Genomic DNA, 25000 nt, shown 5'->3' on the forward strand with positions numbered 1-25000 from the left:
TGCTTTTATTTCATCGAAAAAGTCAAATCTCTTTGACTCAATGATTGCATGTCTCATACAGTCTTGTCACTGACAGCTTGGTCCACATAAAGCCCTGAAAAAGTCAGCAAAAAAGTTCCAAAGCCATCCTAGAATTTAGGAAATCCATCAAAACCATGATTACATTCTCTAAGTAGGCTAGCACACAGCTGACTCTCAACAAGCTCTTTCACAGCCTGAATATTAAACTCTCTGCTTCTTCTGGGGGGATTTCTGAGTCTTAAAGTCAGCAAATTTGCCAAATTCTGCTTTGAGTGTTGCATAATTGCAAATTATAATCATAATTACAGGTTGAAAAACAGTTTCCCATGTTTTTGGTTTGGCGCACAACTGTAAAAACGTCAAAATGTATTGTGAACCTAAATCGATATGCAGGCCGGATCAGAATTTGCAAGGGGCCGAATTTGGCCCACGGGCCTTGAGTTTGACACGTGCTTTAAAGTCTCCGAGCAGCCTCACAGGTGTTTCCTGTTAACCTGGCTGATTGGACCTCTCCCAGCTGTGATTGGCTGACTTCTTCTTCTTCTTCTTCTTTGGAGTTTATTGGTGGTTGCTAGACAAAGATTTGGTGCATTACCGAGACCAACTGGTAGGTATGGAGTGTGGATCAGGATCTCTAATGTCTACAATACACAACTAATAAAGTCATGATTTAACAAAAGCCCTCATATCTTCTCAATCATATTAATTTGTTACTTAACTTATACTTAACTCCAACAAAATATCAAAATACAATAATACACTAGAACAATACACTATGTCTACCAAAACAATGCAAACATGACTCAAAATCTAATAATTCTTCCAGAACACTAACACACAACAGAAACATTTAGTCAATCATACACACTATTGAAATTATCTTTATTGGGTTTTTGCACAGGTTTCCCAGCAATATTTACACTGTCAACATTTTAAGTGTTAATCATACACACTAACATCAGGAAGATTACACACACAGGGAGGTTGTGATAACTGGGTTAAGAGTTTAGGAAAGTTGTTAAAAGTATTTAAAAAATTGTCATGGTGATCATAAAAAACAGACACGCACACTCACACACACACACACACACACACACACACACACACACACACAGACAGACACACACACACACACAAAGACACATTCACATATACACACAGACACACACACACACACACACACACACACACACAGACAATGAGAAGACTATATGAGACATGTAATAATACAGTCAAAGATATTTTACTTTTTCAAAATAAAAGCATGTCTCCCAGCCAGATAACGCTCCATCACAGCTAGTTTCTATATCACCAAACATGTCCTCTGTCTCTCTCTGGCTCCAACCAGCTGATGAGGAACACAGGGTCACAGTTCTCACACCCAATGCTAAAACTAATAAGAATGGAGTCAATTTAAAGCAAAAAGGTTACATGTTGACAACAAATGAAGAGAACAACACCATTTAAAACCATGAAAGAAACCAAATCCACATACTGCATTTACTCAAGTAACTGAATGCTGAATATAAATAAATACAAAACACACTTTTACCCAAAATAACTCTACAACGGAGCGAATGTTAAGGCAGCTTACCATGGAGACGCCACATGTAGACTGTATAAAACCAGACAGTTAACAGCACAAAATCAACTTGATTATAATATAAAATGTACATTTAAATGAAAACACATTGAAGTCATTGGGCTGGCTATCAATTCCATTACCATTAAAACAATCCTTTTAAAAGTGTGTGTGTGTGTGTGTGTGTGTGTGTGTGTGTGTGTGTGTGTGTGTGTGTGTGTAAGATATTCAGTGTAATATAAGATAACACAGGAAAGAGAATTAATAGTTCTACATATTTGAGACGCTGAAAACAGCATTTTCTGACCGTTTTTTTTATGAAAAATTACTATTAACAATAAATAGTCAACAAAGGTCAGTTTAAAAAAAAAAAAAAGCTACAAAAACATGTAAACACACGAAAAACGTCAAACACTGACAAAAAAACGTTGAAAACATAGAATGTCACAAACAAAAAAAAACAGAAGTTAACCCTTAAATGACTTCTGTCTATTTCAGTTTACAAAACTCAGCAGAGGATCCAGAACCATAAACCCTTAGTCCAGCATAGAGGGGCTGAGTGAATGTGGTCTGGACTCTGTGGAGGAGAGTCATGGTTTCAGAGACGCTGTAGAAGGACAGAATACCTGCACTGTGATCCAGGTACACTCCTACTCTGGAGGACTCAGGACCTGAGACGGGAGTTTGGACTTTGTTGGAACAAAATATATAACTGTTGTTGTCACAATATAACACCCAAGATTTGTCATTTCGTCCAAATCCACATTCATATGACCTCCCTGCTCTGCTGATATTCTTGTATGCGACTGCTACATCAACTTCTCCTCTCCTCTCCACCTCCCAGTAACAACGTCCAGTCAGACTCTCTCTACTCAGGACCTGAACCCAGTCAGTGAATCTGTCTGGGTGACTAGAATAAGACTGTTGTTGACTCATTACTGTTGCTTTCCTGTTCCCCTCAGATAATAACAGCTGTGTGTGTGCTGTGTTTGGATCCAGTGTGATTTCATGTGAATATTTTAAGAACTCAGCTCTGGTCTTGGGCTCTGGTTGTGGCAGTAAAACGTCCACTTCAGTCCCTGTCAGTGAGACCTTTGTCCACTTCTCTCTCAGGACGTCCTGTAGTTTATCTCTGACTTCTGACACGGCCGCTGTCACGTCCTCAAAGCAGCTCATAGGACGGATATGGATGCTGGATGTTGATTGGCTGAGTGGTGACAGTGAGGGGTAGTTGTGTAGAAACTGGTTGTGATCCTCTGTGTGTGAGAGCTTCTTCAGCTCAGCGTCTTTCCTCTTCAGCTCAGTGATCTCCTGCTCCAGCTTCTCCTGAAGCTCTTTGACTCGACTCACTTCTCTTTTCTGCTGGGATCTGACCTGCTGCTTCACATCAGAGCTTCTTTTCTCCAGGAGACGGATCAGCTCAGTGAAGATCTTCTCGCTGTCCTCCACTGCTTTATCAGCAGAGACATTGATGGCCTCCGCCTGCTGTTGAAGCAGCTTCACATCTTTCTCTCTGTCCTGGATTCTCTGCTGGATGTTTTGTCGACTCCCCTCGAGCTCTCTCTGCCTCTCAGCTCTCTCTGCTGCAGCTGAGACTGTGTCGTGGCCTTTATGTTCATCCACAGAGCAGAGATAACAGATAAGCTGCTGATCAGTACGACAGAACATCTTCATCACCTCATCATGACGAGAGCAGACGTTCTCCTGGAGCTTCTTGGACGGCTCCACCAGCTTGTGTTTCTTGAATGTCTCTGATTCATAATGAAACTGAAGGTGTTTCTCACAGAAAGAAGCCAGACATTGCAGACAGGACTTGTGTGCTTTGAGTTTTCTCCCGGTGCAGACATCACAGGCCACATCTTCAGCTCCAGCATAGCAGTGATCAGCAGGAGCAGCTTGGAGTCCAGTCTTCTTCAGCTCCTCCACTAAATCTGCTAACAAGTTGTTTTTCAGCAGGTCAGGCCTCGATGTGAACCTCTTCCTGCACTGAGGACAGCTGTAGCTGTACTTACAATCCTCTACATCCCAGTGGCTTTTAATACAGTTCATGCAGTAGTTGTGTCCACAGGGAGTAGTCACCGGATCCTTCAGTAGATCCAGACAGATGGAACAAGAGAAGGCTTCCCGGTCCAGCTGAACTCCTTTCTGCGCCATTTCACCTCTCGCTCAGTGACAACGACTGTCTGAGTCTCACTTCCTGAGAAGTGAAACTAAAAACAGCATGTACAGTGGGAGGAGTTATCAAGTCTTGCTTCATTCCTGGAGGAGGAGCAGTTAGAGAGAGATACTGGGTGTGTTGCAATGCCCATTCTACCATTAGTATGCCAGAATTTTTTTTGTAAGTACCAATTGTATGCAGACTGTACTGCAGCCAACAGTATATACTTTTATAAGAGCAGCTGCAGTTTGTACTAAAGTAAAAAGAAAAAGTATGTGATAAGGAACGCAGCAACACTTGTTAACAACAGAGCTCATTTCTCATTTAAAAACTCTGCTGACTTCAGCTTTTAGGAGGTAAACTCTTCTTAGAATCAGAGGGTTTGGAGACGGCTCCCCAGTTCACTAAATGACTGAGTTGTCCTGTTGTTAAGTTTATATTGTTTACAAAAATCCAAACACAGAACACGGAAGACACATGAATGAATCACAGCTTTTTGTTAGTAAATAAAGTATCTACAATCTGTGAAACATATAGAATAGATTTAGCGCCACCTTAACCATCATCAAAATGCTGCTGACATGTTAAATATAGTTCGGCCTAGAACAATAACACATCCTGAGAGGGTTTCTTCTGAATGATGAGGGCTTTAACCAGGGGCGGTTTGGCCATCTGGCATTTCTGACAAATGCCAGATGGGCCGGACCATTTTTTTAAATGTGGGCCGGTCTTGTTGTGTAATATTAAGCATTTGGCCAGTCGGCAACGGCCGGCCTGGTCCCGAGATGGGCCGACCGACCCAATCAGAGGTTACTCAAATTGGGACGTTCAGTCAAAATCAAACACGTCACCTTCAAACGGGATCTCTGTTTGCAGTGTTCAGGCTGTACCGGACCCTCCCGGTGACCATGCTGCTCTGGGGGACCGGCTGCTGACGGGCGCAGAGCTTCGCCGGAGCTCTGACTGCTGTCTGTCCGCGCGGGCGTCTGACGGCTTCAGTATTACATTGAGACAGTTTCATTACCGGTTAAAAACGTCTCGTTATCGTGTTAAATAGTAGTCTAATTCTGTGTTTTGGTGCAGTTAGTGTAGGCCTATAGGAGTACACATGACAACCCTGAACAAGCAGCATCGCTCCGTCCCTGTGTCTGTCTTTCCCTGTGTGTGTGTCTGTGTGTCTTTCCCTGTGTGTGTGTCTCTGTGTGTGTGTGTGTGTCTGTCTGTGTGTGTGTCTCTGTGTGTGTGTCTGTCTGTGTGTGTGTCTGTCTGTCTTTCCCTGTGTGTGTGTGTCTCTGTGTGTGCTGTGTGTGTGTGTGTGTCTCCGTGTGTGTGTGTCTGTGTCCCCGTGTCTTTCCGTGTGTCCCCATGTGTGTGTGTCTTTCCCTGTGTGTGTGTCTCTGTGTGTGTCTGTCTGTGTGTGTTTGTGTCTGTGTGTGTCTTTCCCTGTGTGTCTGTGTGTGTCTCCGTGTGTGTCTTTCCCCGTGTGTGTGTGTGTCTCTGTGTGTGTGTGTGTGTGTGTCTCTCTGTGTGTGTGTGTGTGTGTGTGTGTGTGTGTGTGTGTGTGTGTGTGTGTATCTCTACGTATGGTCCTGGACCTTTGAATGATGCGTTTGAGAACCGCTGCGTTAAAGTCTCCGTTCTGAAAAGAGATAAAAACAAACAAACAAACGACCACATGAAATAAACACACAGCGGAACAGTCTTTAAATCCACTAAACTTTATTCGTAGCTCTGAAACCTAAATGACAATCCAACAGCGAGCGTCAACGAGCCAAACCACCGCTCACACAAACACGTTTCAGACTTCACTTTTTATTGAAAAGACCACAAAAAAAACAAAAACAAAAACAAAAAAGAAAGACGACTCGGATCCTCCGTTGGAGTCTTCCGTCTGTCGTCCAATCAGATGATGCTTACCTTTAAACGCAGCCAGGAACTACTTCCTGTCACCCCAAAACCAACCAATGAAATGGCTCCACTCAGCTGTTCCCAGACCGTTAACTCAATCACTGTTACACCAGACGGATACCAAAAATACTTTAATTTATAAATTAAATAATTTACATCTCTTTGCCAAAAACCCCCAAAAAAACATTTCTTGTTTTTAATAAACAGACCTGACAACGGTCGGCAAGAATCAAATACAAAAATGTATTCAAAGTTAATGTTGCCGAGGACGACGGCAGCCTCGCTCCGCACGCCTCCTCGCTGTGTGTGTGTGTGTGTGTGTCTCTGTGTGTGTGTGTGTGTGTGTGTCTGTGTCTCTGTGTGTGTGTGTCTGTGTCTCTATGTGTGTCTATGTGTGTGTGTGTCTGTCTGTGTGTTTCTGTGTGTGTGTGTGTCTCTGTGTGTGTGTCTCTATGTGTGTGTCTGTCTTTGTGTGTCTGTGTGTCTCTGTGTGTGTCTGTGAGTGTGTGTGTGTGTGTGTGTGTGTGTGTGTGTGCGTCTAGTCCTCGTGACGCTGCAACGCGTCACTGTGTGTTCTCGTCACATTGGACTCGGTCCGTTAAAACCTCCGTCTCTTCTGTTTTCACATCGGGAAGCTCGCTCGCCGTCTCAGAGTCTACTTCCTGTTTGACCGAGGCGGCGCCAGTGGCGGCGCCAGTGGCGGCGGCGATGGCGGCGATGGCAGCGGCGGCGGCGACAGCACAGGAGGAAGTGGCGTCTTCCTCTTCCTGTTCCTCGCTCTTCACGAAGGCGCCCAGCGGGTGGTCCGTCAGCGTCTTGTTGGGCGACGGCGTGGCGTCCAGGTACGTCTGCAGGGAGAGGAAGCACAGCGTCACGGCAACGCTTTCGTTACTATTTCAGCCCGTCGTCACGGAGACACACAGAGCTCAACAGAGACGTGATCTTACGTTCAACGATGGTCCGACAACACATTTATATTATACTCCGTCACTGGAGGATTATGGGAAGATGGGGGAGGGGGGGGGGGTTTCCTCTGTGTGTCTCTGTGTGTGTGTGTCTGTGTGTGTGTTTCTCTGTGTGTGTGTGTGTGCGTGTGTCTGTGTGTGTGTGTGCTTCTCTGTATGTGTGTGTGTCTCTGTGTGTGTGTGTGTGTGTGTGTCTCTGTGTGTGTGTGTCCCTGTGTGTGTGTGTGTGTGTGTGTGTGTGTGTGTGTGTGTGTGTCTCTGTGTGTGTGTGTGTGTGTGTGTGTCTCTGTGTGTGTGTGTGTGTGTGTGTGTGTGTGTCTCTGTGTGTCTGTGTGTCTGTGTGTGTGTGTGTGTGTTTTAGGTGTTTGGCTTGATTTTAGGATTCTAATATTAATTTTTCCATCATTTCTGTAATAAAGTTGAGATGGATTCAACATGTTCTGACCCCCTGAACGTTGATTGTTGCGTCTTTTTGGGGAGAAATCTCAGTTACTTACATTTTTATAATCTTCAAAACAGGCGGGATGGAAGTTCTGTGGAGAGAAAACACACAAAGACATAATTAATAATCAATAACACGTAAAAACCCTTCAGAAACAGATCTTTGGTCCTCAAAAATGTGATTAAAATGTGTTAAAATACATTTTAAAATCTCAGTTTCTTACAGTTTCAGGTGTGACGTCTTCACTCGTCTTATTTTGTCCAAAACCCAAAAGATCTGATGTCATTTTAATGTCACATTTTATAATTCATTCCACGAGACTTTTTAGGAATTCTTATTCATATTTCTTGGATTTTATTTTTAACAATTTCTATACTTTAATTTGCAAAAAGAAAAATATTTCTTTGGACATTTTATAATATTTTTTGGACTTTTTATAATATTTTCTGGACATTTTATAATATTTTTTGGACTTTTTATAATATTTTCTGGACATTTTATAATATTTTTTCGACTTTTTTCTTATATTTGAGGTTTTTAAACTAATATTTTAACTACATTTTACAAAGAAAAAATTCAAGGCATTTTTATTATTTGTTCAATTATAATATTTCGGGGACTTTTTACTAATAGTTTTAAGGAATTTTACTTTGTTGATATTTTACTAATAATTTGTACCAATATTTTTAGGATGTTTTCCTAATGTATAGTGGGAGAGAGTGGTACCTTGTCGTCGACCCTGAGGGCGTTCTTCAGGAACCAGTCCTCCTCCTCCTCCACCCAGTACGTCTCAAACGCCTCCTGGCAGATCTCACACAACTGTAGAAACAGGAAACAACAACACAACACATTCTGTATTTAGTTTCTTTATATTCATACTTTACTTTCTACTTTGTTTAACTAACGTCTTGGCAGAGAAGTACTTAATGTATGGAGACTAGCTCTAAACGTGTCACACCTGGTAAAAACAGATGGATATAAAGAAGGTTTGTGTGTCTGTGTGTGTGTCTCTGTGTGTGTGTGTGTGTGTGTCTCTCTGTGTGTGTGTGTGTGTGTCTGTCTGCATGTGTGCGCGCGTGTCTGTGTCTCTGTGTGTTGGTCTGTCTGTGTGTGTGTCTCTGTGTGTGTGTGTGTGTTTGTGTGTCTGTGTGCGTGTGTGTGTGTGTGTGTGTAAGAAGTAGAGTTGGATCTAAATAGTCCTTAATGTAATAAATGTAAAAAAAAAAATACATGTCTTCCACCATTTTTTGGGTGTGGATCTGAAAACCAATCAGATCCGTGAAACTGATCTGATCCCAGGTGTGTAGGTGAGTTTTGTGGTCCGTAGCACCCCTCCCCTAGCCGAAGGCGTCCGTTTGTGCGTCTCACCTCTCCCACTTGGTCCTTGGTGGCCTTCACGCTCTGGAACTCCTTCTCCTTGGCGGCCGCCTGGCTCTTCTGAACCTCCTCCTCGTTCTCCTTCTCGAAGAAGTGACTCTTGGCTCGCTCCTCCAGGTCGGCGATCTCCTCAAACTCTATCCAGTCCTGATGGCGACACAAACACAAACGCTGGATGAGTTTAAAACTGACATATCCCCTGGAAAGCATTCAGTTGTTTTTAAAAAGGGAGAACGCTGTAACCCTACAGGACAAGTGGTTATTATTCTAAGTGTCTGACAACATTATGAAAGGATCTCTACAGAGATAGACCTTTTAGTTAAAGAGGAAGATCCTTTTAGTTTAACATGGAACAGCCTTGAAATCACCATCACCAAACCCACCAGACTCCATGTAAATAATCAGGACTTTTATCATCGTAAAACACACTTCATTCAAAGTGGACAGAAACTAAATAAAATTACCAAAAGCCGTCTTGGTTCATCTTTCCACTGTTCCAACAATCACCACTCTGGTTTGGTTGAAATTAACCCTTAATTCACCCATTTACATGTGGAGATATGCTGGCTCTATACACGCTGAAAGTCCTGATTATTTACATGGAGTCTGGTGGAGTTTGGTGATGGTGATTTCGGGGCTGTTTCATGTTAAACTAAAAGGATCTTCCTCTTTAACTAAAAGGTCTATCTCTGTAGGGATCCTTTCATAATGTTGTCAGACACTTATTATTAGTGTTATTATTATTATTAGAATATTAATCTGAGTCTGTCAGCGGCAACAACAGAACTTTTAGTGGACGCTGATGAACATTTACATTGCAGCTCGTTTCTCTCTTAATACGGAACCAATGTAAAAGATAGTTGTTCCCATCAGTCACTCATACATCCAGGGTGGAGGTCGTTCCTCTTTAAGAACTGCCTACGTAGAAACCGTGTTCTCACCGTGAGTCCGTAGTACCAGCGGCGATGTGTGATCTTCTTGCTGGCGACTTTGCCGGCGTGGTTCTGTCTGAAGTGCCAGTCCAGGTGGTCGGCGTACATGTCTGTCTGGGTGGCGGTGAACCTCATGCTGCACAGGCAGCACTGGTTCCCCGAGTACAGTCGGGTCACCACGCTCTCGTAACGCCTGAAAGAAGGAGGAGAGGGGGGGCCGAAATAACACAGGAGAAATTAGGAAATAGTTTAAGTTTGTAATACACAGAGAGAGACACAGACAGAAAGATACAGACACACACACACAGACAGACACACACACACACACACACACACACACACACACACAGAGAGAGAGAGACACACATATACACACACACAGAGAGAGAGAGACACACATATACACACAGACAGAGAGAGAGAGACACACACACACACACACACACACACACACACACACACCGAGAGAGACACACACACACACACACACACACACACACACACACACACACACACACACACACACACAGTGTGTACTCACTGTTTCATGTCGTCAACGCTGAAGCTTGTTAAGTCGGGGAAATCGTCTTCCTCCTCGACCTCTGCCTCCTCTTCCTCCTCCTCCACCAGAGGCGGCGCTGGCGTAGGCGTGGACGTCGGTTCTGGAAGAATAAAATGATCATTTTACCACCCAAATAATGAGAACAAATACACTGAGCAGCCTCATTAACTCTACTCTGCACTGCAGACTCAACAAGTGAACTATCGTCCAACATACCACAGTCTAAAGTACCACGTAATGGTACTGGTTTCTCACATGGGGGTACGCGTACCCCTAGGGGTACAGTGGAGTACTGCAGGGGGTACATGAGATTGTTGCAAAATGTTAATTAAAAAATATGTCATGCATTATTCTGAAAATAATCATACTATAACAATGGATGATCTTAGTGATGGGTTGTAAACATTTGAAATGTAGCATTTAAATGTTTTTCAGTTCCAAGGTTGTTGTTATTTAGTGAATCTATCGCTGCCAGCGCTGTACTCTACCTGTATGGTTTGGGCTGGTCAGGGGGTACTTGGCTTAAAAAACAATTCAAAGGAGGTACATTATTGAAAAAAACTTTGAGTACGACTGCTCTAGACTGTAGTATGTAATGGTACTTTAAACTGCAGTATGGGTTATGTTGTAATGCCATTAGATTAGATTTCAGACTTTGGTATTATAGCTACTAAATAGCATGGGATTAAAAAAGGTCTGGTGTGTATGTGTGTGTGTCTCTGTGTGTGTGTGTTTGTCTGTGTCTCTGCGTGCGTTTGTGTGTGTGCGTCTGCGCGTGTGTGTTTGCCTCTTGTGTGTGTGTGCGTTTGTGTGTGCGTCTTCGCGTGTGTGTGCTTCTGCGCGTGTGTGGGAGTCTGTGTGTGCGAATGTCTGTGTGTGTCTCTGTGTGCGTTTGTGTGTGTGTCTGCGTGTATGTCTCTGCATGTGTGTGTCTCTGTGTGTGTGTCTGTGTGCGTGTATGTCTCTGCATGTGTGTTTGTGTCTCTCTCTCTGTGTGTGTGTGCGCGTGTGTGTGTCTGCGTGTGTGTGTGTGTATGTATGTATGTCTCTGCGTCTGTGTTTGTGTCTCTCTGTGTGTGCGTGTCTGTGTGTGAGTGCTTGTTTTACTATATTCGTGGGGTCAAAAAACCGGGAGTCCAGTATACTTGTGGGGTCTGCACAGCCTTGTGGGGCCAAAATGCTGGACCCCACCAGGTTAAAGGTCTGTTTGAGGGTTAAGACTTGGTTTTAGGATTAGGGTTAGAATTAGGTTATGGTTAGGGTGAGGGTAAGGGTTAAGGTTAGGCATTTAGTGGTGATGGTTAAGGTTAGGGTAAGGGGCTAGGGAATGCATTATGTCAATGACGGGTCCCCAGACAGTGAAACAAACGTGACCTCCCTGATGAAAGAGGATAAATAAAGAGAGTAAGGGACGGTGGACTGACCGGTGGTGGCGGTCGGCACGACGTCGGGCTGCGAGGGTTTGATGATGCCATTGGAGATGAGTTTGGACAGAAGGTCGTTGACGTCAACCTGACCGAAGTGGTTCTCCGGAGGAGCGACCTGCAGAGCTGCACGGACACAGACACAAACACAGCAGTCAGAAAACCCTTCACGTGTGACATGTTTGAGTTCCAACTAGACACAAACAGACAAGTTAGGGCTCTGACACACCAACCAGACGGCCGACCCTCGGCAGAAAAGCCAGTTGGACTGACCGCCTCCCCGAGTTGGCCCAAAAAGTTCCTCAGAACACACTGAAGAGACGCAGACTTGTGCGTACGTTCTGCATGTGCGCGAGACGTAATGCGTCTCCATAACAGCAGGCGGCGCTAATCTGTATTGTCGCCCAAAAAATGAAAATGGATGTGATATGATTTCTATCTTTGTTGTCGGTCTGGCTCACGTTAAACTCTTTGTGAATCATGAACAATGAACGCCCCAGAACTTTCTTTTATTCTGCAGTTTGACAGTCAGTTATAACGGAAAAATAACATACATGAACTACTTTAACGTAGATTTTCTTTAGGGCTTTATTACGTGGTATCTGATCGGTGCATAAACTCCAGTACGATACCAGCGTTTTAGGCAGTATCGGTATCTCTAACCGGCAGCTGATTGGACGAACGTGCCACGCGGGTCTGGCTTCTTCTGGATTTTGCAACCAGGCATAATGGCGACTCGTTCAGGATACGATCGCATATTGTACTAAAATAGTTCACCGAAACGTGTTTCTGAAAACATTTTAAGAGAGAAATAGGCCGTGCAGTTGCTGAATCTGTCTTCATTTCAGATCAACAAAGGTCAGTTTAGAAGATTTTCGTCAGATTTTGAGAGGCTCATCCGCTCCCCATTTCCTGGTGAGTCCCGACTGTCCTGTCTCTGACTGAACATGTCAGGTCGGCCAAAATGAAGGCCGACGGCTCCTCCTCCGCACGAACACACCGACCAGACTTGAGTCACCGACCTCGCCAGACGGTCCGACGGCCGATTATGGGGTTGGTGTGTCAGCGCCCTTAAAAGGAGCCGCAGCACCATTTTACAACAAATGCCTTATCGCGCTGATGTGACCGAGCCCGGCCCGAACCAGACCATCATTTCTAAATATCTGTCTGAACCCGGCAAAATAAGCACTATCAGCCAAATGCTGGTAAAATACGAAATTGGCCTGTAGATTTGCTTCACTCACCAGCCAAAAATACAATGGTTTTCTATTGAGTGGCTGGTGAAATCTGAACATTCACTGGACATTTAGCTGGTGGACGAAAAAGTTAGACAGAAAGATAGAGACAGACACACACACACACACACACACACACACACACACACACACACACACACAGAGACACACACACACACACACACACACACACACACACACACAGAGACACAGACAGAGAGAGAGAGAGACACACAGACACAGAGACAGACAGAAAGATACAGACAAACACACACACACACACACACACAATAATTAATTTAATTAATTAATTTTGAACCCTGGTCGGGACCCGTCCGGCTCGGTTCGGGTATCCACGCCTTACACGGAACACACCGAACGGACTCTAGTCAGCGACCTCGCCAGGCGGTCCGACGGCCGATTACGGGGTTGGTGCGTCAGGGGTTAAGAAATATTTCATGTGTGATGTGTCTGAGTTTAAACTAGGAGGACTGTCTTACTCTGCTGTCCGAAAGGCACTGGGTTCTGAGGCAGGAACGGCTGGTTGAGGTTCCCCAACATGTTCACCTGCAAACAACCAAAGGACATTTAATCAACATTTTTGTAGACATTTTACTAACATTCTCAGACACTGGACTAATATTATTTGTGACATTTTACTTATATTGTTTGGACTTCTTAACATGTTATTTTCATATTCTTTTTTGTTTGATAACAAAGTTTTTTGTTAACTGAACATTATTCTACTTCTGTCACATTTAAACACTTTCTTTTAAATTATAAAATCTGAGAAATCTTTGTTTAAATATGGGCCTGATAAAATCAGTGATACTTAGATTATATTCACCCCAAAAATTCAGTTTAATTTACAGGGTTTCTGCAGGTTTCACCAAGTCAGATGAAAGACTTTAAGACCTTTATCACAACATCACCTGAGTCCAGACAGACAGACAGACAGACAGACACACACAGAGAGACAGACAGACACACACACACACAGAGACAGACACACACACACACAGAGACAGACACACACACACACACACACACACACACACACACAGAGAGAGACAGACACACACACACACACACACACACAGAGAGACAGACAGACAGAGACAGACACAGAGACACACACACACACACACAGACAGACAGAGACACACACACACAGACACAGAGACACACACACACACACACACACACACACAGACAGACAGACAGACAGACAGACAGACACACACAGAGACAGACACACACACACACAGAGACACACACACACACACACACACACACACACACAGAGACAGACACACACACACAGAGAGAGACAGACAGACAGAGACAGACACACACACACACGCACACACACACACAGACAGACAGAGATACACAGAGACACACACACACACACACACACACACACACACACACACAGACAGTCAGACAGACAGCAGTTCAGCACCATGTTGAAAATAAAGACATAATGACCGATCGGCGTTGGGAGACTCACCGGCTGCTGCATGCTGACAGCGGGGGCAGCGGGGTTGTAGAAGGGGGCGGGGCCCGGCTGGCTGAAGGGCGGCGCCGGCTGCATGTTGAAGTTTCCTCCCGGCTGCATGTTCGGCTGAGCTGGGAACGCCATCGGCCCCGCAGGGAACTGCGTGTTCATCGGCTCCGGGAAGCACTGGGGGGCCATGTTGAAGTTCTGCTGCGGGGGGAGGGGGTTTTCGTACATGGGCGGGGCCATCGGCCTCATGGGCGGCTGCAGGTTGTGTTGAGGCGGGAACCTCATAGGGCCCTGCTCGTACAGCGGGGGCCCGCCCTGATGGTGCACGTTAGGGAGGTCAAACCTGGGGCCCCCCTGCTGCCCAGGAGACTCAAACCGCATCGGGCCGGGACCTTCAAACCGCATCGGGCCCATCTGGTTTGGAGGGCCGTCGAAGCGCATGGGCCGCTGTTGCTGCTGGAAGCCCATTGGTCCAGAGCCAGGGCCCGGTGCCATGTTGTTATCAAAGCGCCGCGGGCCCTCAAAGCGCTGCATGGGGCCATCAAAGTGTCCCGGCCCCTCAAATCTCACGGGGGGCTGCTGCTGACCGATGGGACCGTCAAACCTCACCGGGCCCTGAGGGTGAGGCGGGCCATCGAAGCGTCCCATTGGCCCGTGAGACATGTGGGGGCCGTCGAACCTCTCCGGCATGTTGTGATGAGGAGGGCCGACGCCACCGCCGTTGTTGTTGAACCTGCCGGGACCCTGGTGGTGCGGCCCTTCGAAGCGAGGTGAGGAGTCATCGTAGCGGCCGGGAGGACCGCCGCTTTCATACCAGCCCGGTGGGTTTGGTCTAGAGGGGCCCATGTGTCCTGGGCCGTCGTACCGGGGCGGGGGGTGCCCGCCGTCGTGCGGAGGCGTGTGTCCCGGTGAGTCACTGTGCTGTCGGACGGAGGACAGCGGTCCCGCACGGGGCGGCGCCTTGAGGATGGATTTAGGCGGCGGTAGAGGGTGAGGAGGGGGAACGTGAGAATCCAGATTGAGTGGCCCGTCGTCCGAGTGCTCGCTGTTAGGGCTCTCGAACCGCGGGCTTACCTCCGCTAAGTCTTTCTGGTGTAAGGGCGACAGGCGTTCACGCTCGATCCTGGGCGCCGTTGCGTCCAGACCGGCCGGGCTCGGAGAGTTCACGTGGACGACGGTGCCCGCGAGCGGTGGCGGTCCCTCCGGCCTCCGTGGGTCGGCGTGTCTGGCGTCGGCGGGCGGGCCGTACCGCCGCGGTGCGTCGTAGCCGCTCTTCTGCACCTCGCGCTCGGCAAAGCGCTGTCGCTCGGTCAGCGGCGAGGTCCACTCTCTCTCGCCTGGAATCAACAGAGACGTAAAAACTCATGAGGACGTTTTCTGAGCATCAGAAACATCTCGAGACATTCACTCGTGATTTGAGGTGTTAGGACTTTAAATAACAGTGTGAGATTAATTAACTTTGACGTTAAATAAAAAGGACCAAACAGGCTTCAACCGTCCTGAAATCATCTTCTCTTCAAAAAGGTACACTGTGTAGGAATTTCTCCCATCTAGCGGTGAAATAGCATTTTGCATTCCAACTAATGGGGCTTTTCCATTACATTAGAGATGTTCCGATACCCCGATACTGCCCAAAACGCTGGTATCGTATCAGGAAGTACTGGAGTTCATACACCGATCAGATAATAAAGCCCTAAAGAAAATCTACGTTAAAGTAGTTCATGTATGTTATTTCTCCGTTATAACGGACTGTCAAACTGCAGAATAAAAGAAAGTTCTGTGGCGTTCATTGTTCATGTTTCACAAAGAGTTTAACCTGAGCCAGACTGTCAACAAAGATAGAAATCATATCACATCCACACTAGAGGTGTTGAAATTAATCAAATAATGGATGCATGGAATCGTGGACGATGCTGCATCGATACTCGGCCGGGCCATAATCGATTATTTCTGTTTTCAATTTAATGTAGGCCTAACAACCTTTCTGTTTACATATTCTGGTATGTTTTGCACATTCAGGAAGTGCCGTGTGCTCAGTGCTGTAGTTTTATGTATCCAATTTATTTAGTATTAGAGCACTGCAGAATGTTTGGTTGTTGAAGCTTGAAAAGCTATGAATTAAATACCTTATATAGCTTTAATAGAGAAATGTATTTGATGCATCGTGATGAATCGAGATATCGAATCGAAGACATGATAATCAAAAAATGGTATCGGACCATCTCTACATCACATGGTACCTGCTCGACTTGCCTCTACTCGCCTTTTTTGGTTTTCCATTACGAAATAAAGTCCCTGGTATCTGCCAACAGGTACTTTATTTAGTACCACCTCCGTCGATGTCCCCAGCGAGCTGAGGCGATACCAAAAGGTGACGTGAAAGCGACAGACGGGCGTGTCCTGAACAAACCCACCATTTTTAAATAGTTCAGCCAGCTGTGGGTTATTTTTTGCTGCCTCCAGCTTCTTTAGAAACTAAATGTGTCTTCTGGCAACAACACACCTTCCACGTTCTGTGTGTGTGTGTGGCGATAGGTTTATGGCAGTTTACTGCGGCGTCGCTATGACGACCAGCCACGCTGAGGCGGTGCTAAAATCTGCAATGGAAAACGGACGCAGAGTGCGTTGAGTTGAGTCGAGCAGGTACCATGTAATGGCTAAAACGCCATAATGGTGCTCTCTAGCGCCTCGCTTTTTCAAATGCATGTTGCAGCTACGGTAGCCGTTATGCACCAAGAAGCTATGACAACATGTCTTCCAATTTTCGCTTTTTTGGGGACTAGGATTCCTTCTCCTGTGGCTCAGCTTAAGTATGATCCTCCATTATGAACTACAGGGCAGTGACAAGCGCCTCTCACTGATCTCCTTCTCCGTGTCAGCTGGTTTCAGTCACGTGACGCTGGCTCTGAATGAAAACGCAGTGTGGGTTAGGTAGACAGGTCGGCTAGCGCTCTATGTCCCTCTCAGCCATTATAGAACGACGTGGAAGCCTCCTTGGACTTGCCCGTCCAATGGAAATACAGATAAGAAATTCTTCGCTTACGAGGAGAAGTCAGATCATTGGCAGAGGTCATTTTACACCAATGAGGACATATTTATGAATGAAGACATTGATTTTAGCTAATAAAATACTTAAAAGACTACACAGTGTACCTTTAACTAATTACCAGACCCAAACGGAATCTGCGGAGATATATATATATATATATATATATATATATATATATTTCTTTTTTTTTTTTTTTTTTTTTTTACAGTTTTCAGCGGTGAGCCAGAATGAAAATGTGCAGAATCAGACCGTTTGTCTGCTTGGGCCGGAGATGTGTTAGTTTTTGGGCGCCCGGATAGCTCAGTTGGTAGAGCGTGCGCCCATATATAGAGGTTTACGACTCCGACCTGCGGCCCTTTGCTGCATGTCATCCCCCCCCCCTCTCTCCCCTTTCATGTCTTCAGCTGTCCTGTCAAATAAAGGCCTAAAAATGCCCTAAAAATAATCCCAAAAAAAAAAAAAGAAATTTAAAAAGTTTTTCTACTTTTTTGTTTTAAAATTGAATTGATTGAAAGTTTTCATCTCGAATAATGTCAAGAACAGGAAACAGGGGACGAAGAAATAAAATCTAAATTTTTAAATTATTATTAAACTTGTGAACACTTGACGATCGGTTTAAATCTGAAAAAGGAGTGAGAAGAAGTATATAAACCAGGGGTGTCAAACATACGGCCCGTGGGCCAGAATCGGCCCGCCAAAGGGTCCAATCAGGCCCACTGAATGACTTCGCAAAGTGTGAAAATTGCAGAGAAGTAATTAATTCCCACTCCAAATTTACCACTTTAAATCTCAGATAATATCAGTTCGTTTTTCCGTAAATTTACGACTCTAACCTTAGAAATGATGAGTTTTTTCTCTGAATATTACCCCTCTCTCCCGGGTCCGTAACATTATTTTTATTTCTACAACGGCCTTAGAACGCTGTCGTAGCAGAAGCAACTTGTGTTTGCCAACATCAAGCTGACAAAAAACTCTGTGGCAGATAAGGTTTCTGATCTTTCTGGAGAGGTTTAAAGGTCCGGCCCACTTGAGATCAAATTAGGGGTATGTGGCCCATGAACTAAAATGAGTTTGACAGCCCTGATCTAAACTTATTTAATCCCACCAACGTGTCCACAAATCAATAATTGTAAAATCTACCTGCTTCCCAACTACCTAGTCACATGTGTCCTCCCTCCCTCCCTCAGACCCAAAATATATTTCAATTATCAATTATTTACAAAATAATCTGCACAACATTCTGCTGAATTCCGCGTCCGCAGATTCTGTGTGGCGCTGATGATTACGGACTACAAGTCCCGTGATCTCCTGATATATTGGATCCCATTTTAGGGCTGCACGATACGAGGAGAATATGCAAAATGTTGTATATCCCGATAACGATATTACTTGCGATAAATAAACAAGACTTAAAGTGAAAAGTAGTTGCAGCCCTAGTAAATTGCGCAAGTTGATATTGCGATGGCGAAAAATATACGATATATTGTGCAGCCCTAATCCCATTCTACAGTTTTCTGTGTGCGTTAAACTCCTAAATGTGTAAAAAAAGCTGTGATCTCTTTAGAAGAGTGTCTAACCCTGCTGAAGTGTCACTGATCGAGACCCTGACACCCCGCAGCTCCAGAACCTGACCTCTGACCTCTCTGTGGATAGAGACGACAGATGACAGATGATATGTTTGGCTTCACAGATCAGTTTAAAAGTTTAAGTTCATATCATCATGGATGTGTGGGGAGCGGAGGACTCACTGGGCTCTCGGGGGTCGGCTCTCCTCCTGAAGCGAAGGCCCGGGAGAGATTTCAGCGTGGGGAACTCTTTGCCGTGGTTGTACTCCTCGATCATGGGGCCAAGCGGAGGCCGCGGCTCCTCGAGCTCCTTACTCCTCCTTTCGCCTGCGTAGGGAAGAATTAAGAATTACGGTACTGAATAGATTCCACAAAGGCAATATTTTGTCACAAGCATAGTAGTTACAAATGTGTGTCTAAGTGCCTAATGGTGACAACTATTTTTTGAAATTGGTCCAGTATTAAGCCAGATTAAAACAAGCGGCGATGTAATAGGAAATATGTTCAGCGTCAGTCAGCGTCCACTAAAAGATCTGTTGTTGCTGCTGACAGACTCAGATTATTATTCTAAGTGTCTGACAACATTATGAAAGGATCCCTACAGAGATAGACCTTTTAGTTAAAGAGTAAGATCCTTTTAGTTTAACATGGAACAGCCCCAAAATCACCATCACCAAACTACACCAGACTCCATGTAAATAATCAGGACTTTTAGCGTGTATAGAGCCAGCATATTTCCACCAGACTCCATGTAAATAATCAGGACTTTTAGCGTGTATAGAGCCAGCATATCTCCACCAGACTCCATGTAAATAATCAGGACTTTTAGCGTGTATAGAGCCAGCATATTTCCACCAGACTCCATGTAAATAATCAGGACTTTTAGCGTGTATAGAGCCTGCATATCTCCACATGTAAATGGGTGAATTAAGGGTTTATTTCAACCAAACCAGAGTGGTGATTGTTGGAACAGTGGAAAGATGAACCAAGACGGCTTTTGGTAGTTTTATTTAGTTTCTGTCCACTTTGAATGAAGTGTGTTTTACGATGATAAAAGTCCTGATTATTTACATGGAGTCTGGTGGAGTTTGGTGATGGTGATTTCGGGGCTGTTTCATGTTAAACTAAAAGGATCTTACTCTTTAACTAAAAGGTCTATCTCTGTAGGGATCCTTTCATAATGTTGTCAGACACTTAGAATAATAATCTGAGTCTGTCAGCGCCAACAACAGAACTTTTAGTGACTAACTGCTGCTGAACATTAGTCCTGTAGGGTTACATTACAGCTTGGTTCTTGTTTAATACTGGACCAGTTGGACTTGTTTCCCTTTCCCAGATCACCCTTGGCTCACCTGGCCGGTCCCGTGCCGCCTGGCTGTATTTATGTGTCGCCGGTTGTCCGGCACTGCGGCCGCCCCCGCCCGTCTTCTCGCCCTGCCCCTCTCCCTCGCCATCCTCCGAACTCTCCTCGCCGTCCCACTCCTCTCCTGCGGCGCGCGCTCGGTTCACCTGCGTCTTCCTCAGTTTGGACTTGTGTTCGTAGTACGACAGCTGTGCGGCGTCCATGCCGTCGTGCGGCCGCGGCACCGCGGAGGGGGGCGGGGACGTTAGCAGTTTCTTGGCGGAATAGTCGCTGGAGTCGTCCCAGCTGTCGGAGCGCTGCTTCTCCTCCTGATACTGGAAGAAGTGTTTGATCTGGTGGGCCATGTTCAGGAAGTCCTCCTGGGAAATCTCGCCGCTCTCCAGGCGCTTGCTGGCCTGCAGAGAGACACGAGAAGACGTTAACGTACCAAAAAGTAGAGCCACTTGTCTGGTTGGGTAAGTTAAACAAATTCTACTCCCCCGAATTTTGTGGTAATGTCTGAAGTTGTACCATGGACTCTGTAACCTTGGTTACCTTGTTTCAAGCCATTCTAGCGTGGTATAGAAAGCCTGCAGGAAGACTCAGCTCGATTTGGGCCAGTTCTCATTAATATTCAACGAGCAAGGCTGCTTGACTCTGATTGGCTAACAGCTAGCCAATGAGAGCCTGGCTATCAGCATCCTTTAGCCAGCACAACTGGGCGAGCTCATGAATAGTAATGAGCTCAGGCAACATGATGTCAGACTGACCAGCTTTTGTAATTGGCCTGATTTCTAGAGCTGACAGGCTGACAGAGGAAGTAGCTGTTCATTTTCACATTCACAACATAACATATGGACCCAACATATTTCAAAAAATACAAGGAAAAACGGTTTTGTGTGGCAGGGCACCTTTAAATGAAAAGGTTTTTTGGGGCTTTTCCCTTAATTAGATAGTGGATAGACAGGAAAGGTGGGCGAGAGAGAGAGAGGGGATGACACGCAGCAAAGGGCCACAGGTCGGATTCAAACCCAGGCCGCTGCAAAGGACTCAGCCTACATGGGGCGCACACTACTGGGTGAGCTAGAGGTCGCCCCTAAATGAAAAAGTTTGAAAAAAGTGTAAAAGAATGAAGTAAAAAAGTAAAAAATGTCACCATGTACTGGCCCCTATACAGATTTTTTGGAGAGAAAAAAAAAAGTTGGATAGAATGTTTGAAAAACCTTTGCTAGATAAGATAATATATAATGTAATATAATATGCCAACGTAAATGTTAATGACTTCAGTGATTGTTTCACCCCATTGCGTCTAAAGGCTGCTTGAAACCATGAACCCCCAAAGAGAGTTTAATAGAACGGACTGACGGTACATCAGCGTGAGCGCTGAACCGAGCGGTGTTTGTGACGTACCCTCCTGAGCAGATCCTTCTTGGAGGCGGAGTTGAGGACTTCAGGTATCTGCAGGTTGGCGTCCACGCTGAGGCGGTGCTTCGGGGTCCTGGGGGTGGTGGGGCGAGTCGGGGTGCCGTACGGTTTGTGTCTCGGAGGCGGGGGCTTCACGTGAGAATCCTCCGGCAGCTTCGGACTGAAGAGGAAAACACAGGTAGAAACGTTACAGGACAGAGAGTAGGGGAGGGAATCAGCAGAGGCCTCACGATACGATATCATCACGATACTTATGTCACGATACGATATTATTGCGATTTTAAACATATTGCAATATTCTGCGATATATTGCAATGTACTATCTTTTTTCCAACTTCTAATTTTTCCCAATTTCAAATGATGTCCCCAAAGGAAAATTTGTCAACATCGGTTTTATCTAAAAGATATATTTCTCTGTTTGTTCATCTCACTTCAATTTTATTGCTGCAAAATGGGATTATCAAGCAGACAGACTGACCAACACATATATAATAATAATAATAGATCCATACTGCATCTGTGTATCGATACAGTATTGCCACGAAAAATATCGTGATACTACGCTGTATTGATTTTTTCCTCCACCCCTAATAGAGAGATAGTTAAAGATTACTTCTTGGGCATTTTAGGCCTTCATTCATACAGGAGAGCTGAAGATATGAAAGGGGAGAGGGGGGGGTAGACATGCAGCAAAGGGCCGCAGGTCGGAGTCAAACCTGCGGCCGCTACGTCGAGGAGTAAACCTCAGTATATAGGGGCGCCTGCTCTAACTACTGAGCTATCTGGGCGCCCAGGATAGAGATATAGTTAAATGGCTTTTCAATAACCACATATTTGTATCCTTCATGTACATATTTAGTTTAGTGTCAGCGCTAGAAAGGCGCTGCACGCTTTGAGGAGAATATCTAGTTGTGATTATTTTGACAAATGATGATAGTGTGATTTTTTTTCGGTGTTGTTCGGACAGACCTGCCCCCACTGCTAAAAAGAGATCCTGAAGGAAAGACTAATTGTGATGAATTGTGCTGCCCTATGTTTGTGAGACATTAACCGTGAGTTGGACTCACTGTTTGTTCTCCTCCCAGCCGCTCCTCCAGCGGTGCGGAGCCTCCTTGGCGTCCTTGCCGCCTCCGTCGTGGCTCCGCGGGGAATGAGAGTCTCTGGACTCGGACCGCCGGTCCTCAGCCGGCCTCTTCGACCTCCGGCTCTCCGATTGGTTCTTCTTGGGCGCGAGCCGGTCCTCTCGGCCGGGCTTGCCGTGTTCCGGTTCGTCTGTGCCGCGGACTCTCCGCGGTTTGCCCGGTTTGTGAGACGGCGACGGGGACAGAGAGCTGCTCCGCGTTCGGCTTTTGGGCGAACGCCTGTCCTTTCTCTTCGGGGAGGAGGCGGCAGCGGACGGGGAGCGAGACCTGGACCGCGAGCGGGTGCGTTTCCTGGCGTGTGTGCGGGCGTTGCCTCCCGTCTTGAACTCGAGCCTCTCCGCGGACTCCTCGCGGTCGTGTTTGACCACCGAGCCGTTCACCAGCTTCCCCTTGTTGAGCCGGTGAGGGTCGAGTCCGCGCGCCGAAGCAGCCTCCTCTCTCTCCTTCTTGTCGGTGCATCTTTTCTTCTCCTTGATCTCCTCGTCTTTGGAGTCGCCCGTCTTGTCCTGCGGGCGTTTCTTCAGCCTAGGATCTTTCTTCGTGCCGTCAGACGACTTCTGATTCTCCGCCTCTGTAGGTTTGTTTTTACTCGGGATGCTTTTGGCCATCGGGGACGCGGGCTTGGATTTGGGTTTCTCCTCCGATGCCTCTTTCTTCGGGGTCCTGACCTTCTCCGGCCGGGCGGGTTTCTCAGGAGTCAGAGCGTGACTTCCGTCTTTCTTCCCAGCAGGCTGTTCTTTTGGCTGCGAGGAGGCCGGTGGACCGGTGCGGTTCAGACGCGGGTCTCTGGTGGGAGGTTTGGCATCTGGCGGCTGAGTCTGAGGAGGGATCCACGGTCGCACCGCCGGAGCAGTTTGGCTGGTGGTCTTCGGCGCGGAACTCAGTGCTGCTGCAGCGGCCGAGACTGTAGTCGGTATCACAAATCCACCGGCCTGCAGACACATTAAACAACGGTCAGTCTGCTGCTAAATTAGGAATCTAACAGAACACAAGAGTTACAGGCCGCTGATGAATCTAAAAAAAACATTCAGTCCCTCCAGAAAAACGTGATTATGCGATCTCATAATTCAACACATAATCAGCCAAAGTCTGCATATTTATTTCGGGGCCGCATTTTCAAATACGCCGCACTTTCGCAGCACAAATTGCTGATTTCTGCGCAAAATATGCGGCGCTTGCATGATTTCATAATCCCCGCATTTTCATTGCAAAAAAGTCACATATCTTAGCAGAAGATGTTGTTACACACACACACAGGGACACACAGCAGCACACACACACGCAGAAGATTACAAATAAATATATTACGGTGCAAATCCTCCATCATAACAGCAATGCTCCAAGGTCCAAACACGCCTGGCTTTTAAAGGGAATGGGAGATGATCTCTGATTGGTTGATTGTAGTGTTTCTCAAATGAGGGTACGTGTCCCCCTAGAGGTACTTTGGAGGACTGCAGGGGGTACGTGTCCCCTACCCCTAGGGGTACTCTGGAGGACTGCCGGGGGTACGTGTCCCCCTAGAGGTACTCTGGAGGGCTGCAGGGGGTACGTGTCCCCCTAGAGGTACTCTGGAGGACTGCCGGGGGTACGTGTCCCCCTAGGGGTACTCTGGAGGACTGCCGGGGGTACGTGTCCCCCTAGGGGTACTCTGGAGGACTGCCGGGGGTACGTGTCCCCCTAGAGGTACTCTGGAGGGCTGCCGGGGGTACGTGTCCCCCTAGAGGTACTCTGGAGGGCTGCAGGGGGTACGTGTCCCCCTAGGGGTACTCTGGAGGACTGCCGGGGGTACGTGTCCCCCTAGAGGTACTCTGGAGGGCTGCAGGGGGTACGTGTCCCCCTAGGGGTACTTTGGAGGACTGCAGGGGGTACGTGACATTTTTTGCAAAATGTTTTTCAGTCACAAGGCTGTAGTTACTTCTTTTTTTACTCAAGTTTGTCGCTTTTTTCAAAGTTCTTGTCTCTGGTTTTGAAGTTTTTCACCTTTCTTTGAAGGTTTTGTCGTTAGTTTTGACCTATTCTTGCCTTTCTTCCTTACTTTTTTGTCTCTTTTTTTCAAAGTTTGTCACTTTTTTCGAAGTTTGTCGCCTTTTTGGAATTTGTTATAGAAGTTTTTATTACTTTTTTGAAGTTTGTATCTCTTTTTTTGAAGTATTTGTTACTATCTTCGACCCATTCTTGCCTTCCTTCCTTCCTTCTACCATATTTTTCCAAGTTTTTTTCACCTTTTCCCATCAGCATTTAAATGTTTTCCGGTCCAAGGCTGTTTAGTAAATCTATCGCTGACATCGCTGTACTGTTCCTCTTTATATAGACTTTTTTTTTTTTCTACCAAAAATTATTTGCGCTGGTTAGGGGGTACAT

The 25000-nt window shown here is 46.0% G+C and overlaps 2 protein-coding genes across 6 annotated transcripts in view; both read right to left on the reverse strand.

Annotated features, from left to right (window-relative positions):
* Nucleotides 1–3812, reverse strand: part of LOC116055009 (E3 ubiquitin/ISG15 ligase TRIM25-like) — a 247759-nt gene extending 243947 nt beyond the window's left edge. Inside the window, exons 1-2 of one of the 4 annotated variants that reach the window (XM_035990819.1) lie at nucleotides 2669–3812; nucleotides 231–237 (exon numbers count right to left, since the gene is read on the reverse strand). In XM_035990819.1, coding sequence (XP_035846712.1) covers nucleotides 231–237; nucleotides 2669–3757 — 1096 coding nt within the window. In that variant the 5' untranslated portion in view covers nucleotides 3758–3812. Of the gene's footprint in view, nucleotides 1–230; nucleotides 238–553; nucleotides 565–2668 lie in introns of all 4 variants that reach the window. The other 3 variants (XM_035990820.1, XM_035990821.1, XM_035990822.1) reach the window with 3 other exon arrangements.
* A 2340-nt stretch (nucleotides 3813–6152) lies between these two features.
* Nucleotides 6153–25000, reverse strand: part of pcf11 (PCF11 cleavage and polyadenylation factor subunit) — a 33965-nt gene continuing 15117 nt past the window's right edge. The window contains exons 5-18 of one of the 2 annotated variants that reach the window (XM_031317383.2): nucleotides 22565–23571; nucleotides 21483–21657; nucleotides 20083–20488; nucleotides 18914–19057; nucleotides 18743–18808; nucleotides 14120–15453; nucleotides 13107–13173; nucleotides 11372–11497; nucleotides 9927–10047; nucleotides 9395–9578; nucleotides 8445–8600; nucleotides 7803–7895; nucleotides 7132–7167; nucleotides 6153–6517 (exon numbers count right to left, since the gene is read on the reverse strand). In XM_031317383.2, the coding sequence (XP_031173243.1) occupies nucleotides 6233–6517; nucleotides 7132–7167; nucleotides 7803–7895; nucleotides 8445–8600; nucleotides 9395–9578; nucleotides 9927–10047; nucleotides 11372–11497; nucleotides 13107–13173; nucleotides 14120–15453; nucleotides 18743–18808; nucleotides 18914–19057; nucleotides 20083–20488; nucleotides 21483–21657; nucleotides 22565–23571 (4200 nt within the window). In that variant the 3' untranslated portion in view covers nucleotides 6153–6232. The remainder of the gene's footprint in view (nucleotides 6518–7131; nucleotides 7168–7802; nucleotides 7896–8444; nucleotides 8601–9394; nucleotides 9579–9926; nucleotides 10048–11371; nucleotides 11498–13106; nucleotides 13174–14119; nucleotides 15454–18742; nucleotides 18809–18913; nucleotides 19058–20082; nucleotides 20489–21482; nucleotides 21658–22564; nucleotides 23572–25000) is intronic. The other variant, XM_031317385.2, reaches the window with a different exon arrangement.

This window comes from Sander lucioperca, chromosome 13 (assembly GCF_008315115.2).
Source record: "Sander lucioperca isolate FBNREF2018 chromosome 13, SLUC_FBN_1.2, whole genome shotgun sequence".
NCBI lineage: Eukaryota > Metazoa > Chordata > Actinopteri > Perciformes > Percidae > Sander > Sander lucioperca.